General features: G+C 41.7%; 1 protein-coding gene across 1 annotated transcript in view; it reads left to right on the forward strand.

The window, feature by feature from the left end:
- The window catches only part of TTLL8 (tubulin tyrosine ligase like 8), a 31,157-nt gene that overhangs the window by 9,420 nt on the left and 9,331 nt on the right, over positions 1-12,406 (forward strand). The window contains exons 6-9 of the mRNA XM_044423259.1: positions 2,107-2,235; positions 4,780-4,894; positions 5,856-5,978; positions 11,075-11,255. Of these exons, the coding sequence (XP_044279194.1) occupies positions 2,107-2,235; positions 4,780-4,894; positions 5,856-5,978; positions 11,075-11,255 (548 nt within the window). The remainder of the gene's footprint in view (positions 1-2,106; positions 2,236-4,779; positions 4,895-5,855; positions 5,979-11,074; positions 11,256-12,406) is intronic.

Raw genomic sequence — 12,406 nt, forward strand, 5'->3', positions numbered from 1 at the left:
TGGGAGGGAGCTGACCTGAGCTGAGTCAGCACTTCCATTTTTAAAGCAGCCTGCAATTTGCATATATTTTTTTACAAGGCCAGGGACACATGCTCAAATTCTGGCTGCATTTTTTATTTATTTATTAATTAAAACATTTCTATGCCGCCCCATTCGCCGAAGCCTTGGGGCGGCTCACAACATGAAGTAAAATACAAAAAATAACAATATAAAAATAGCAATATAAAATAAGTAACAATATAAAATAAAATAAGTCGCCCTGGCCAGATAAAATAAGCAAATACTGTTAACAATTAAAATGACGCTTAAATAAAAAGGTCTTCACCTGGCGCTGAAAAACAAATAACGACGGCGCCAGGCGGACCTCTCTGCCTTTAAAACCTTTTCTGGTTTAAAGAAAGTCAGGCACATTTCTCTTTGCCTTAAATAAAATCTATGCAAATCATGCCCCCCTTTAAAGGCAGAAGTCATGAAACAGCTCTGAATCAGCCTGCTTTTGGCTATTGAGTTAGCATGTCTGCCAAGCACAAGTAGGATCTGTTTCTGAGTGTTGCCAGTTCCTAGCATATTTGTGCCCTTTTTAGGTCCTCCCAGTCCTGTCTACCTGAGGCATTTATGATGTATTTGCAATTTATTACAGTAGCTTGTGGGTGCTTTACATGCCATCATGGTCTAGGACCTCTCCTGTGCTTTCCAAGCATTTCTACAGAAAATGTGTTGTTTTTGAGAAATGGTGGAATGAAGTGGAATGAGAAGTTTTTACAATTCTCTGTGTGTGAGTTTTTACAATTCTGCTATACCACATTGCCACCTTGTGGTTGAGCAATGGGACATGCGAAAAGGCAGAGAAAGAGAACCTCTTGGGGATAACCATGCAAAGGAGCTGATCTTAATCCTGCAAAGAATCTGGAAGCAGAATCCTCTGCAAAGTGGCAGGTTAACGGACTCATGTAGAAAAGCCCACAAATGCCACAATTCATACAGCACCTGTAGAAACACTGCATGGATTTTCCCAGTAGTCCAAATTGCTCAATTGGGATACATCCAGGCAGAGGATTTCCAGCTGTGTGAATCAAAAGACATTGTGTAGCTTTACGTGCAGCTAGCAAAGTCCACACACTGAAAGGATGTGGTGTCCCTCTTGAAACATGGTGACTTCATTTCAGGGAAAACTGTTTCTTCACATTACATACCAAAGATGCCCTGAAGGAGTAGCTTGGGGATTTCTTATACTATTCATTTTTAAAGTCTACTCCTCAGAAATCCTGCTCTGTTCAATGGGGCTTGCTATGCTATGCTAGTGGCGAAGTCGCATCCGACCCATTGCAACCCCATGGACAACATTCCTCCAGCCTCTCCTGTCCTCCACCATCCCCCGGAGTCCACCTAAGCTCACACTGACTGCTTCAGTGACTCCATCTAGCCACCTCATTCTCTGTCGTCCCCTTCTTCTTTTGCCATCTATTGTTCCCAGCATTAGACTCTTCTTCAGGGAGACTTTCCTTCTCATTAGCTGGCCAAAGTATTTGAGTTTCATCTTCAGTATCTGGCCTTCTAAAGAGCAGTCAGGGTTGATCTCCTCTAGGACTGACTGGTTTGATTGCCTTGCAGTCCAAGGGACTCGCTGGCGTCTCCTCCAGCACCACAATTCAAAGGCCTGAATTCTTTGGCACTCAGCCTTCCTTATGGTCCAACTTTCACAGCCATACATTGCAACCAATGGGGCTTACTCCAAGGAAAATATGCATAAGGGCTGCAGCTTGAGAAATCACTGCTTCTACTATAACCATGTCTTTGATTTGAGTCAATGTGATTATTCCATGCCTGTTTGGTTAGGTATTATGAGCTTTCGGTGATCGGCTATCGTGAGGATAATTTTCTTGCCACATGCATGCCTCTTTTCCTCAAATGTATGAAGCACTGAAATAAATTGTGTAACAACCACAGCCTCAAATCTTCACACACGTGCTCCTCTGTTGTTGCCCAAATAGGAATTTCCATAAAATGAAATAAAATACCTTGTGATCTGTGTAGCACCCAATAGCAGTGGGTAAACTGGAAAAATATTTTCTGGGTAGAATCATAACAGAGTCTTCTTTGGGCCAGTCTAGGTTGGTAAGAAATGAAGAAACCTCCTTTTACTGGACTATAAAAAAGGATGCAGTTGATTACTATAATCTCCACATTGATCAGATGCTGAACCATTATGCAAGAACCGGCGCTTTTACAACCAAAGTACGTACTGCAAATACCAGAGTGGATGACTTATCACCACAGCACGTTCCTCAGCCTGGTTCCAGTCTCAGCCTGAAACCAGATTCTCCAAATTCCAGCTACTTGAGAGCCAGCACACACTGTCCCTGGCCGTGATGTCGTCACACCTCACTCGGTCACTTGATGAACCAAGCTACCAGGCACGATCCTTTCAGAAAGGGAGACATTTGCCTCAGATTTTTTTTGCATTGTTGTTGTACAGGCCTCCAAGGTGACCTCTTATTTCCTGATAGGATGGGGGAGAGCTTGCCCAGTGCTATTTTCTTCCTGTTCAGCATCATTCCCTCAGCTTAGAAAGTGGTGGTGGCCAGACCAGAATGAGAGGCAGAGGAAGGATTGAAAAGGGCTAATCAGCAAGCAGCAATAAATATGTTGAACTTTCTACATGAAAGAGGTGGAGGGGGCTGGTTAAAGTCAGGCATTCCCTCTCTTAGTTTGTGCCCTGCAAGAGAATCTGTTAAACTTCAAACTTTCTTAACATCCCAATAAAAGAGCGGGTTCCTACCTGTTAATTTTTAACTTGTAAACAAAATTTTAAGCACATTAGGAAACCAAATAATAGTGCCAGGGAGGCTGGCAACTCCTGTCAGTGGGATGTCTTAGCCATTGCAGTTTTTATTTTGAGTGTATAGGAACTAGCCCATGTGTTCCATAGACCTATTTTTAGGATGGAGATCAGCATGCATGTATCCTTAATCATTCACAAGGCTGAGCCCAATTCATTGTGGGTGATGATGTCTGGCAAAATGGGTGGTGTTTGGAATTCTAAAAAAGAGGGATAGGCAAGCAAGGACCTATGATAAAACAGAGGCTTTGGCCTGGCTCCATAATCCCGAGCAACCTGCCACTTAGGCACAGGCTGAGCCACTCTTTAACTGCTGATCCAGACTGGACTTTAGGATTTGCTCATGAGCCAGGAAAAGAAAGTGGCACAGCCATTCAGGTTCATTCAAGAACAACAACCAGCCTAAATTGGTTGCCATACTTTTTGGTTTTAAAACCCATAATAGTTTAGAATAAAACTGCTTATTTTAAAATAAGCAACAGTCATTTTATTTAGTTCAAGCATAAGCCATATTTTCTTCATAATACTTCTAGTCCTTGCACATATGCCATGCACCTACCTCACAGGGTTGTTGTGAAGATAAAATAGAGAGGAGGAGGACGGTTGTACAAATTGCTCCGAGTTCTTTACAGGAAAGAAGGCAGGATATAAACACACACATACACAATGTGTGCAAGACTGTTGGGTACATGTGCAAGTTTCCTCCATAAGTGCTCCAGATTCTGCTTTGGTGAGGAAGTCAGTGTTGCTGGCAGGAGAACAATTTAGGAATATATGTAGGAACTCACCTTTTACGCAATTGCGCTATGCTGGCCTAGCCCAATTTTACCTGCTCTGACTGGCAACAGCTTTCCAAGTTCTCAGGCCAACGTCTCCTCCAATCTGCTGCTTGGATGGCTGAACATGAGATTTGGCACATGGAAAGCATGTTCTCAGCTGCTAAAATGTGGCTGTTTGTATTCATGGGTCAAGAGGAGTGGTGGAGGTGGTCCTTCCAGCAGCCTGCTCATGTGGTTCCTTCACTGTGCTGTAAAACTGAAACTCAGAATTCAAGGAGGCAGGGAACAGTGGCTGTGATTGCCACATCTTCTGGTGGCTGCATCTTCAGTTTGAGAAGATGCATGCCATTATGCACACTCCGTCACACAATGGAGGGATCCCAAGTTGGCCCAGGATTTCTCCTTATGAGGAGCAGCTCTGTGCCCGAGGGCCAATACACAGGAAGGACCCTTTTTCAGGGGGCTGAAGGCAAAGCTGGTCAAGATATGGTTGGTGGGCTTGTCAGTGGTGGCAGCAGGGCATGTGTGCTCTGACTGCTTAGTGAAAGCCCTCTTCCAGCACACCAGCAGAGTGCTCATCTGAACACTGCTCCCCTTATGCTGCTGAAACAGGAGAGGTCTGGTCTTGTAAATTATCGATTTATTATATTTATATTCCACCCATTTCCTTTCAAGGAACTCAAGGTGGCTTACACACTTCTCCTCCCAATCCTATCCTCACAACAACAGCCCTGTGAGGTAGGTTGGGCTGAGAGTCCACGACTGGCATGAAATCACCCAATGGGCTCCATGGCTGAGGGGGGACTAGAACCCAGAACTCCTGAGCCCCAGTCTTGAGCTCTTAACCAATGCACCTGGGATAACTGGAGGAACAGAACAATACAAATGTGATAAACAAACAAATAAATGGAAACCATTGATCACTCACTTTGAGAACAAACAAGGTAATACATAATATGTATTTCATAATATATTGCACAAATAATATTCTAATATGATACGTAGTTAAAAATGAAGGTGATTCTTTGAATTACATCCTGCAGGGATCAGTGAATCATTACATCCTGGGGGGACTGGGGTTAAGATTAGAATCACAGAATTTTGCTTTTTTCCTGTAGCATTTCTGTATTAAAGCAAGCAATATATTTATTTTCTTGAAAGATTGGACTTTGTTTGCACATGAGAAATTTGCCATGGTATGTGTCAGCCAACCCAAACCATTTTTTCCCTCGATGTTATGGCATTTGCATGGAGGATGAGAAATGTGATTTTATTGGTGAGTTGCTTTAATTCTCTCTCCTTCTCTCTCTCTTCTAACCCCATTTCAGTCTTGGAAAGTTTGCCAAGGGGAATCTTCTTCTTTCCTGATACCAAATGCAGCATGATGGGGGATTTTACTTAGGATTCAGGGGAGGGGAGGGTTGGGGACAGATTAATCCTCTCCTCCTGAGCACTATAGTCTAGTTTAAAAACAGACCTCCTTCACCAACATGCTTCCTATTAAATCTGCTAAAATCCTCACATGATGCTTCAGGGAATGCCTTTAATATCAAATATAATTAAGCCATAGGGCCGTCTTGCCTTGAAATAGAAAATACTTTATACTCTCACTTTTAAACTTGCACATCACTGTTTTGCTTTTTTTCCACACACAAGACTATGGTTTCAGACATCGGTTTGCCACATCCAAACAGGTCTGTACACCAAAAGTATGTGTTTCAAGCTTATAGCGGCCTTTTTATTAACATAATAGCCTACTGAAACTTAGCCCCAGAGCTAAAAAAAAAAAAAAAATGCCATACTGTTACATCCCCCTGACATTACTTGGAGCACCTGGGCTGGCCCACCATTAAGCAGTGAGGTACTCACCTCAGGAAGCTGATTTTGGGTGCCAGGAAAGAGCAAAAGATTGCTGTGTGTGGGGGGTGGTGGGTGGTGGTGGTTGCTTTCAGGAAGAGAGAGAGACACTTGTGAGCCTTCTGCTTCACACTAAAGAAACTTCCGCAGTCTTGGGTCCTCTGCAGCTTGACTTGCAGTATGTTGGGGGGGGGGTGGGGGGGTGGGTGCTAAGCTTAGCATAAACCCTGCAGTAGAATTTCCTCCCACTCTGTTAAATTGACCTGCATGGACTTGGTTTGTTTTCATCAAATTAATGCAAAATCCCTCAGCATTTTGCCATTTAATACATTCTCTGTTTAATGAGGCATTCTCCAAAATAATGTGCCATTTTATTTCAGATGATTTCAGGAAAACGGCAGCATTCTGCATCATCAAATGGATTGTTAACTTACATATTACTGATGATAACCATAACTGGTCATGTAAAGAGAACACCAATAAAGAAGGTGCAACCACTAAAGGTAAACCTTAGAATTATGAACATTGCAAAAAATATTATCATTTCATTTATTTATACATTTCTATCCTGCCACTTTAGCCAGAAAAGGCTCTCTGGGTGTGATATAAATCTAATAAATGAAAGTGTTGCAGAATGTAAGGAAAGTCTAAAAATATGAAGTCTGCCTTAATAGTCAAACTAATATAAAAAGCTGAGCCAATATTTCCCCCATTCTTTTATTTTGACTTAGAGTAAATCTTAGAGTGAATCAAAGTAATAATAAGGGAAGTTGTGGAGGAGTTCACAATTTTCTTGCTTCTCTTCCCACCCTCTACCTTCCAAGGGGCTGCTTAAAACCTCTGTGCCCTGGGAAAGGCAAAACAAGAGCAGCCCAGATCAAACAGTTTGTGCCATCAGACCTTTTCAGTTTGAGAAAATTGTGTTGTTATTGTGTGTGTGCAAGAGAGAAAGAATGAGATTCGTTTTAGTATTTTAATAGTGGTACTTCACTAGTACTCTTTCTTCCAAGGGTACTCATTTTAAAATACAAAAACAAAACAAATACCAAAATATGAAAACAAATAATGAACTTTGAAATTTGACCAAGATTCCATGTTCCTGACTAGTCATTGATTCTAATGACACATAAGAGACCAGAGTTAACTGAAAGAAAACATGGAGACACATGCTAAAACAGAAAGCACAATATTTTAAAACCTTTTGTGCATAATCTAAAGAAGCAATTTCTATGTGTAAAATGGATTACTGTACATAGCTGAGGCTTTCCTGACTGCCCGAGGGCCCATGACTGAGGCAAGCCTCAGTTCAGGTTTAAGTGTGAGCTATTTTGCTGAAATCTGAACACCGCAACTTTAGCAGTTCATGAAGGAGAATAAGATACACTTAGAGACTGTTCCACAAGTTAAAGAAGTTTTAGCTTCATTAAGGTACTAAATGAAAACTAAGGAAAGTTAATCTAGAGATAAGTTTGTGATGGGCATTCATGGTTTTCAGATGGATTCCAGATGATGCTACAAGTCAACTCAATTTAACTACTGAATTCCTTGCAAACTTTTTATTCTCTGTCTCCTGACCAGGAGTTCATAGAATATTTGGAAAGCCATGCTGCTTGCATCTCTGTTTGTGAGAGCTTTCTTATGCAAGAAATCTGACCTTTAAATTAACTGACTCTTCCAAAGTTAAAACACTTCTTACACTTCAAAACTAACACTTCAGCAGACAGCAAAACTTTATCTTTGGGATGCAACCTCCAGCTTTGATTAAACAATAGATTTGGTGAAGCAATAGACTTTGACCAAAATTTCAGCATTCGGTAAGCTTCTCTAGAAATATCAGGCTTAGGAAAGTCAGGTCAAGAGGGCCTCAGGTGTTTACTATTCAGTATAATTTAGATGTGCTCTCCTTCTTTCCCACTACTTGGTTCTGTATCTCTGTTGCTCACTTAGGCAACAGAGCTCTACTGGCAGATTAGACATCCACCCATCCACTAAGCAATTAGACAGATCCTTGAGACACTGAGTTAACAATGCTTCATGTTCTACAGAGGTGATCATACATGTTTGAGCAGGGGTCCCCAGCACAGCATCACTGAGTACCTTCAAGGGTTAGGGCACCCATGAAGCTCTCTATACCTTACCTCTTCAAAAATAAAATCCCTGGAAAATGCTAGGGAAGTCTTCTTTCTCTCCATTTCTAGCCTCTCTGTTTCTGCCCTCCTACCTCTCTATCTTGCTGTTCCGGCTCCCTTTATGCTTGCCTTTGCCTCTAGCCTTTCTGTTTGCCTTTGCCTTCCTGTGTCCTCCTCCTTCCCTCCCAGCCATGCCCTACCTCTTTATCTCTGTAACTTCTGACTAGCCGGGCCAGTATGGCAGCCTTTATGTGACTAGCCATGGGAACCATTTTGTGGTGGTTTCTCAAATTTCCTCATGTGTTTAAAAGGTTGGAGACCCTTGCATTAGAACATATTAAGTGAGGGGTGGGGTAGAGGAAGAGAATGTGAAGTTGGTAAAATTTAGGAAGGGGAAACCTGGAATTTCTCCTGGTGGGTGTCCACACCCTCCTCCTTTCCCCATAACTTTCTAACAGCAATATTTTACTAACATATGGAGTCAAATTTTGGGGCTTTGGGGAAGAAAAAGCATGAGCACCAGCTGTTAATTACCAGTAGAACTAGTGGTGGCACAGGTTGGCTACTCACAAATATGCCTCCCCACCTTACCATATCAGCTAAAATGTTCCATTCGCCATCCTTGAATTTGGAGGATATTTATATTTAGCCCTAGGTATGACTTTTTAAAGACTGTTCAATCCAACTCTTGCTGTGGTTGTTACATTTCTATTCAAGGTCTTAACTGGTTGCCTCTTTCACTGTGGGAGACGTCGCAGCGAAAACTATAAAAACAAAACAAACCAAAACCTCAACTGCAGCTTCTCAGGATGCATTTTCTTACACCCCAAACAAGTTGCTGCTTCATTCTTAAAAAAAAATAAAATAATTAAGTGCCTCATGCATTCACCCATAGAATTGTGAAATTACATTGGTTTTCATTGGTATCAAAGTATCAGATCCAAAAGAAAAGACATGTTGTGTTGGAACTTTTTTTGTTTAGCTTTTCTGACAGAGTTGTAAAAAAGTGAGTGCCATTTTGCTATTTTTGGTGTTTTAGTGCTCACCATAAATGCTACAACTCCTATCACAATTTCTCAGTTGTCTCTCAAGCTCTTCCCCTTTCTTACAAGATTATTTTGCAAGCACAATTTCAACTCCTCCATTTGTGTACTTCACTGTTCAGCACAAACAACACAGTCCATGCTCTGTTCTCCATTCTGCCCCCTCATTCTGGCCTTTCTGCAAAAATCCCTCTTAAATACACCTGGGCGACTTTGCATGTTCTTTGCCTGCTGTGGAAATAATTTTTTAATGCCACAGCTGTGGGGTCTGTGTGATGACATCATTGCATGATGGCAACACATCTTTTTAAAACAGCGAAACACATCCAACATTCTCGAAAAAGAGTGCAAAACAGAGCCCAAAGGTGGAGGCAGTTTCAGAAAAAAGCCCCGAATAGCCAAAACGGTAAGAATAATTTTGATGACGTTTTGGTTAGAATAACATAAAAGAGATTCGTGTTCCAATCCCTGGGGCATACACATACACAGTGGATATTTATCTTCTTTTATTTAGTTAGTTGTTTCCTTAAACACACACATGCTCTGCTCCTTCTGAAGTTTACAATTCTATATGAAAAAAGTGGAATCCCCTAATGGCAATAAAAATAGCCCAACTAAAACTAAAAGGAACAGCCAAAACACATCTAGAATAATTTGTCGTCATGTAAGATGTCATCAACAAGACATTCAGAGACGTTTTAAGGTATGAATGAATAAACAAAGATTTTTAAAGGCACTTAAACAGTGGCATGGGTGCCTGACAGATGAAGCTGAAGCAACAGAAGTCAGAACACCAGCACAAGGCAAATTAAAAGTAGTGTAAGCCAGAACTAGGTTACTCTGCCCTGTGGCATCTCCTCATCTGGCTGATAGAGCCACCTTGGCTTCTGCCAAGGATTAGAGCTCAGTCTCTGAGCCCTGCCATCTGCAAGAAGTCCCCCACTGGAGGAAGCTGTTAGCTGAGGTCAAACAACCATAGCACAGACATGGTTGGTGTGGGGCTTGGCCAGTTCTGGGAAGAGCAATTGTTCTTCTCAGAGCTGGCTTACCGGTGATGCTTTTATGACTTTAACTGTGAGAACCAGCACTTTGAATGGTGTTTGGGGAAAACAGCAATAGCCAGTAAAGTTAAATATTGGTAAGATGTGGTCAGCTCTAAGTCTGACTTTGAAGTGTGTTATCAAAAGGGTGTTACAGTGCTTCCTCATGAGCTATCAACTTAAGGTACTTAAAAAAATGTAAAAATGAGATATGTGTCTACCTGTCTGTGAAAATAGGAGCTTTAGGGTATTTCCCCACATAAAAGAATTTTGATAAATACCTAAGTACATAAGCAAAGCCATGCTGACTCAGACTAATGGTCCATCTAGTCCTATTCACGTGGTGGCAAACCAGCTGCCCACAGGATCCTTCAAGCAGCGTGGGCAACTGCTGTATGCAGGCAGGCCACATAGCCAGTCAGGTCAGAAGGTAGCACATAGCCAGTAAGGTCAGTACCACTGATAGCCTCCTTCTTCATGAAGCCGTCCAGATTGGTGGCCATCACCACTTCTTCCCCTGATAGTGAATTCCACACTGAGGAAGTCCTTCCTTTTATTTGCCCTAATCTCCCACCAATCAGCTTCATGGGATGACCCTATAAGAACATATTCCAAGATGAAATTCTAAAGCTACAATCACTAAAAGGCAATGAAGACTTTTCTTGGCCATGATTGTTTATCCCTATGTCTGATCCTGAGTGGGATTTATGTACATGGCGTGAAAGGGTTTGAGTGATTGCTTTCACCATTGGTCCCCTGAAAACGTTTCTCAAAATTAACGTTTGTCTTAGAACATGTTATTGTAGGAATTGCACCCATGGGAGTACTTTTGGTCCCCAAAAGAGGGATAAATTCCTCCCCTCGAAGTATCATTGCCCTGATCTGGGCTGTCCCATCCTTCATAAATGCTATTTCAAAATGAAAAATTGGCCTGGGACATGCAGCAAACATGGATTATGGAAGAGCTATTTTTGAAGTAGTTCAAAAGATATCTCTGTGCTTGAAGAAGGTAACATTCATGTTACTTCATGGACATACCCCTATTTGGGACTGTTTACATGTTACAGGGACAACAGATACACTTTTGCATACTCTCTACATCACTGTTTGACTGCTGCTTTACTGCATATTATTATCATTATCACATTACATTTCTGTACTGCCTGTAGCTGAAGCTTTCTTTGTGGTTCACCACATTTAAGTCACCCATCCATATTCCAACCAGGCCCACCCCTGCTTAGCTTCCAAGCTGAGGCAGGATCAGGAATTACTGTGGAGCACTTAAGTTCTCATAACAAAGCCCTTACAAAGGGATCTTGCTTAGAGAAAAGTTTAACTCTGTAAAGAGTGTCTATCATTGAGAAGTACTTTGGTTTGGATTTCATAGATCCTGAGGTAAAGAAAATGAAGGAGCTTCCCGGAGAAGTAGTAGAAATGGCTTGCAAGGTGTGTGAAACCTATCTTGAACAAATTGAACATGGCGATATTGACACAGATGTGGACAGTGCTCCAGCACTTTCAGACAAAGAATGGAATCAATTAATCGAACAGTACTACTCTCTCATTCAGTAAGTCTTTACTTCCGCATCCAACTGTGGTAACTGAATATTTGGGCAGAGCCTCACCCCTTTTGTCTCTTCCTCTAGTTGTATATGCCTTACTTTTGGGAAAGGAGATTTAGACAATGAAGAGTAAGACAATGCACCATGATATAAGCAGTAGGGTTATCATATGAGTTTCACATGCAGAGGATGGTGAAACTCATGATAAACCAGGTGATAAGGCATAGGAGCAGCTAATTTAATCAGTCATCAACTAGTTTGCATTTCTCATGTGTGTTTAAATCTGTTAATTCAGAGCAAAAGAGCATTTCTACCCCACACTGGAGTTAGGCAATTTTCTCCACTCGTTTGTCATTTGTGGGGTCTCATGAGAGGCAAGCTGGCAATTTTGACTATCAGGAATGAAAGAATTCCTAGGAAGGTCACCCTACCCTCCAGCCACAGCATTAGCCAAGCCACTGGCCTATGCTAGGATGTGGGGAAGAGAAGCAGGGTAGTATTTAATGGGCTTTCAAAAGAGCCTTGTGTCTTCAACTTATGAACTTACTATGGCATAAGCTAGCTTGGACTAGTGTGCGCTTCATCAAGCCAGCTAGCTTAATGTCTGTTCCAAGTAAATTGGTGGAAAGTGTTAATGCAATTGAAATTATCAACCTATATAGGACAGGTTCTGTTTAAGCAAGCCAACATGGCTTTTCTGCTTAAGCAGAGTTAACATGGCTTTGCAAACATAAATCCTGTCTCACATACCTTCTAGAACTCTTTGAGATGGTTAGCAAGCACATGGATAGTGCTGATAATTGGCCTTCCAAAAGGCATTTGGCAAAGGCCTTTGTCAAAGGTGCCTGAACAACACTTAGACGAGTGTTGCCAAGAAGCAAAAGATTCTTTTGGATTTGAAAGCAATAAGCACACCCATGTGGAAAGAAATATTTAAACAGAAATAGATGCAACAAGAATATGATGAAGAATATGCTTACAATATCCCATCAGCACCCCCTTCTGCCCATAGGAACCCCAAAACAAATGATCATGGGCAGACTCCTTCAGCCAATCTGCACAGCTGTCCTGCAGTTTGACCTGGGCTGAAGTTCAGCTAATGATGGGATTCCCTTAACTTATATAGGTATAACTCCCAGATTACACCTAGTACTGAT

Source organism: Varanus komodoensis, unplaced genomic scaffold (assembly GCF_004798865.1).
Source record: "Varanus komodoensis strain SLA01 unplaced genomic scaffold, ASM479886v1 scaffold13_3, whole genome shotgun sequence".
Lineage (NCBI taxonomy): Eukaryota > Metazoa > Chordata > Lepidosauria > Squamata > Varanidae > Varanus > Varanus komodoensis.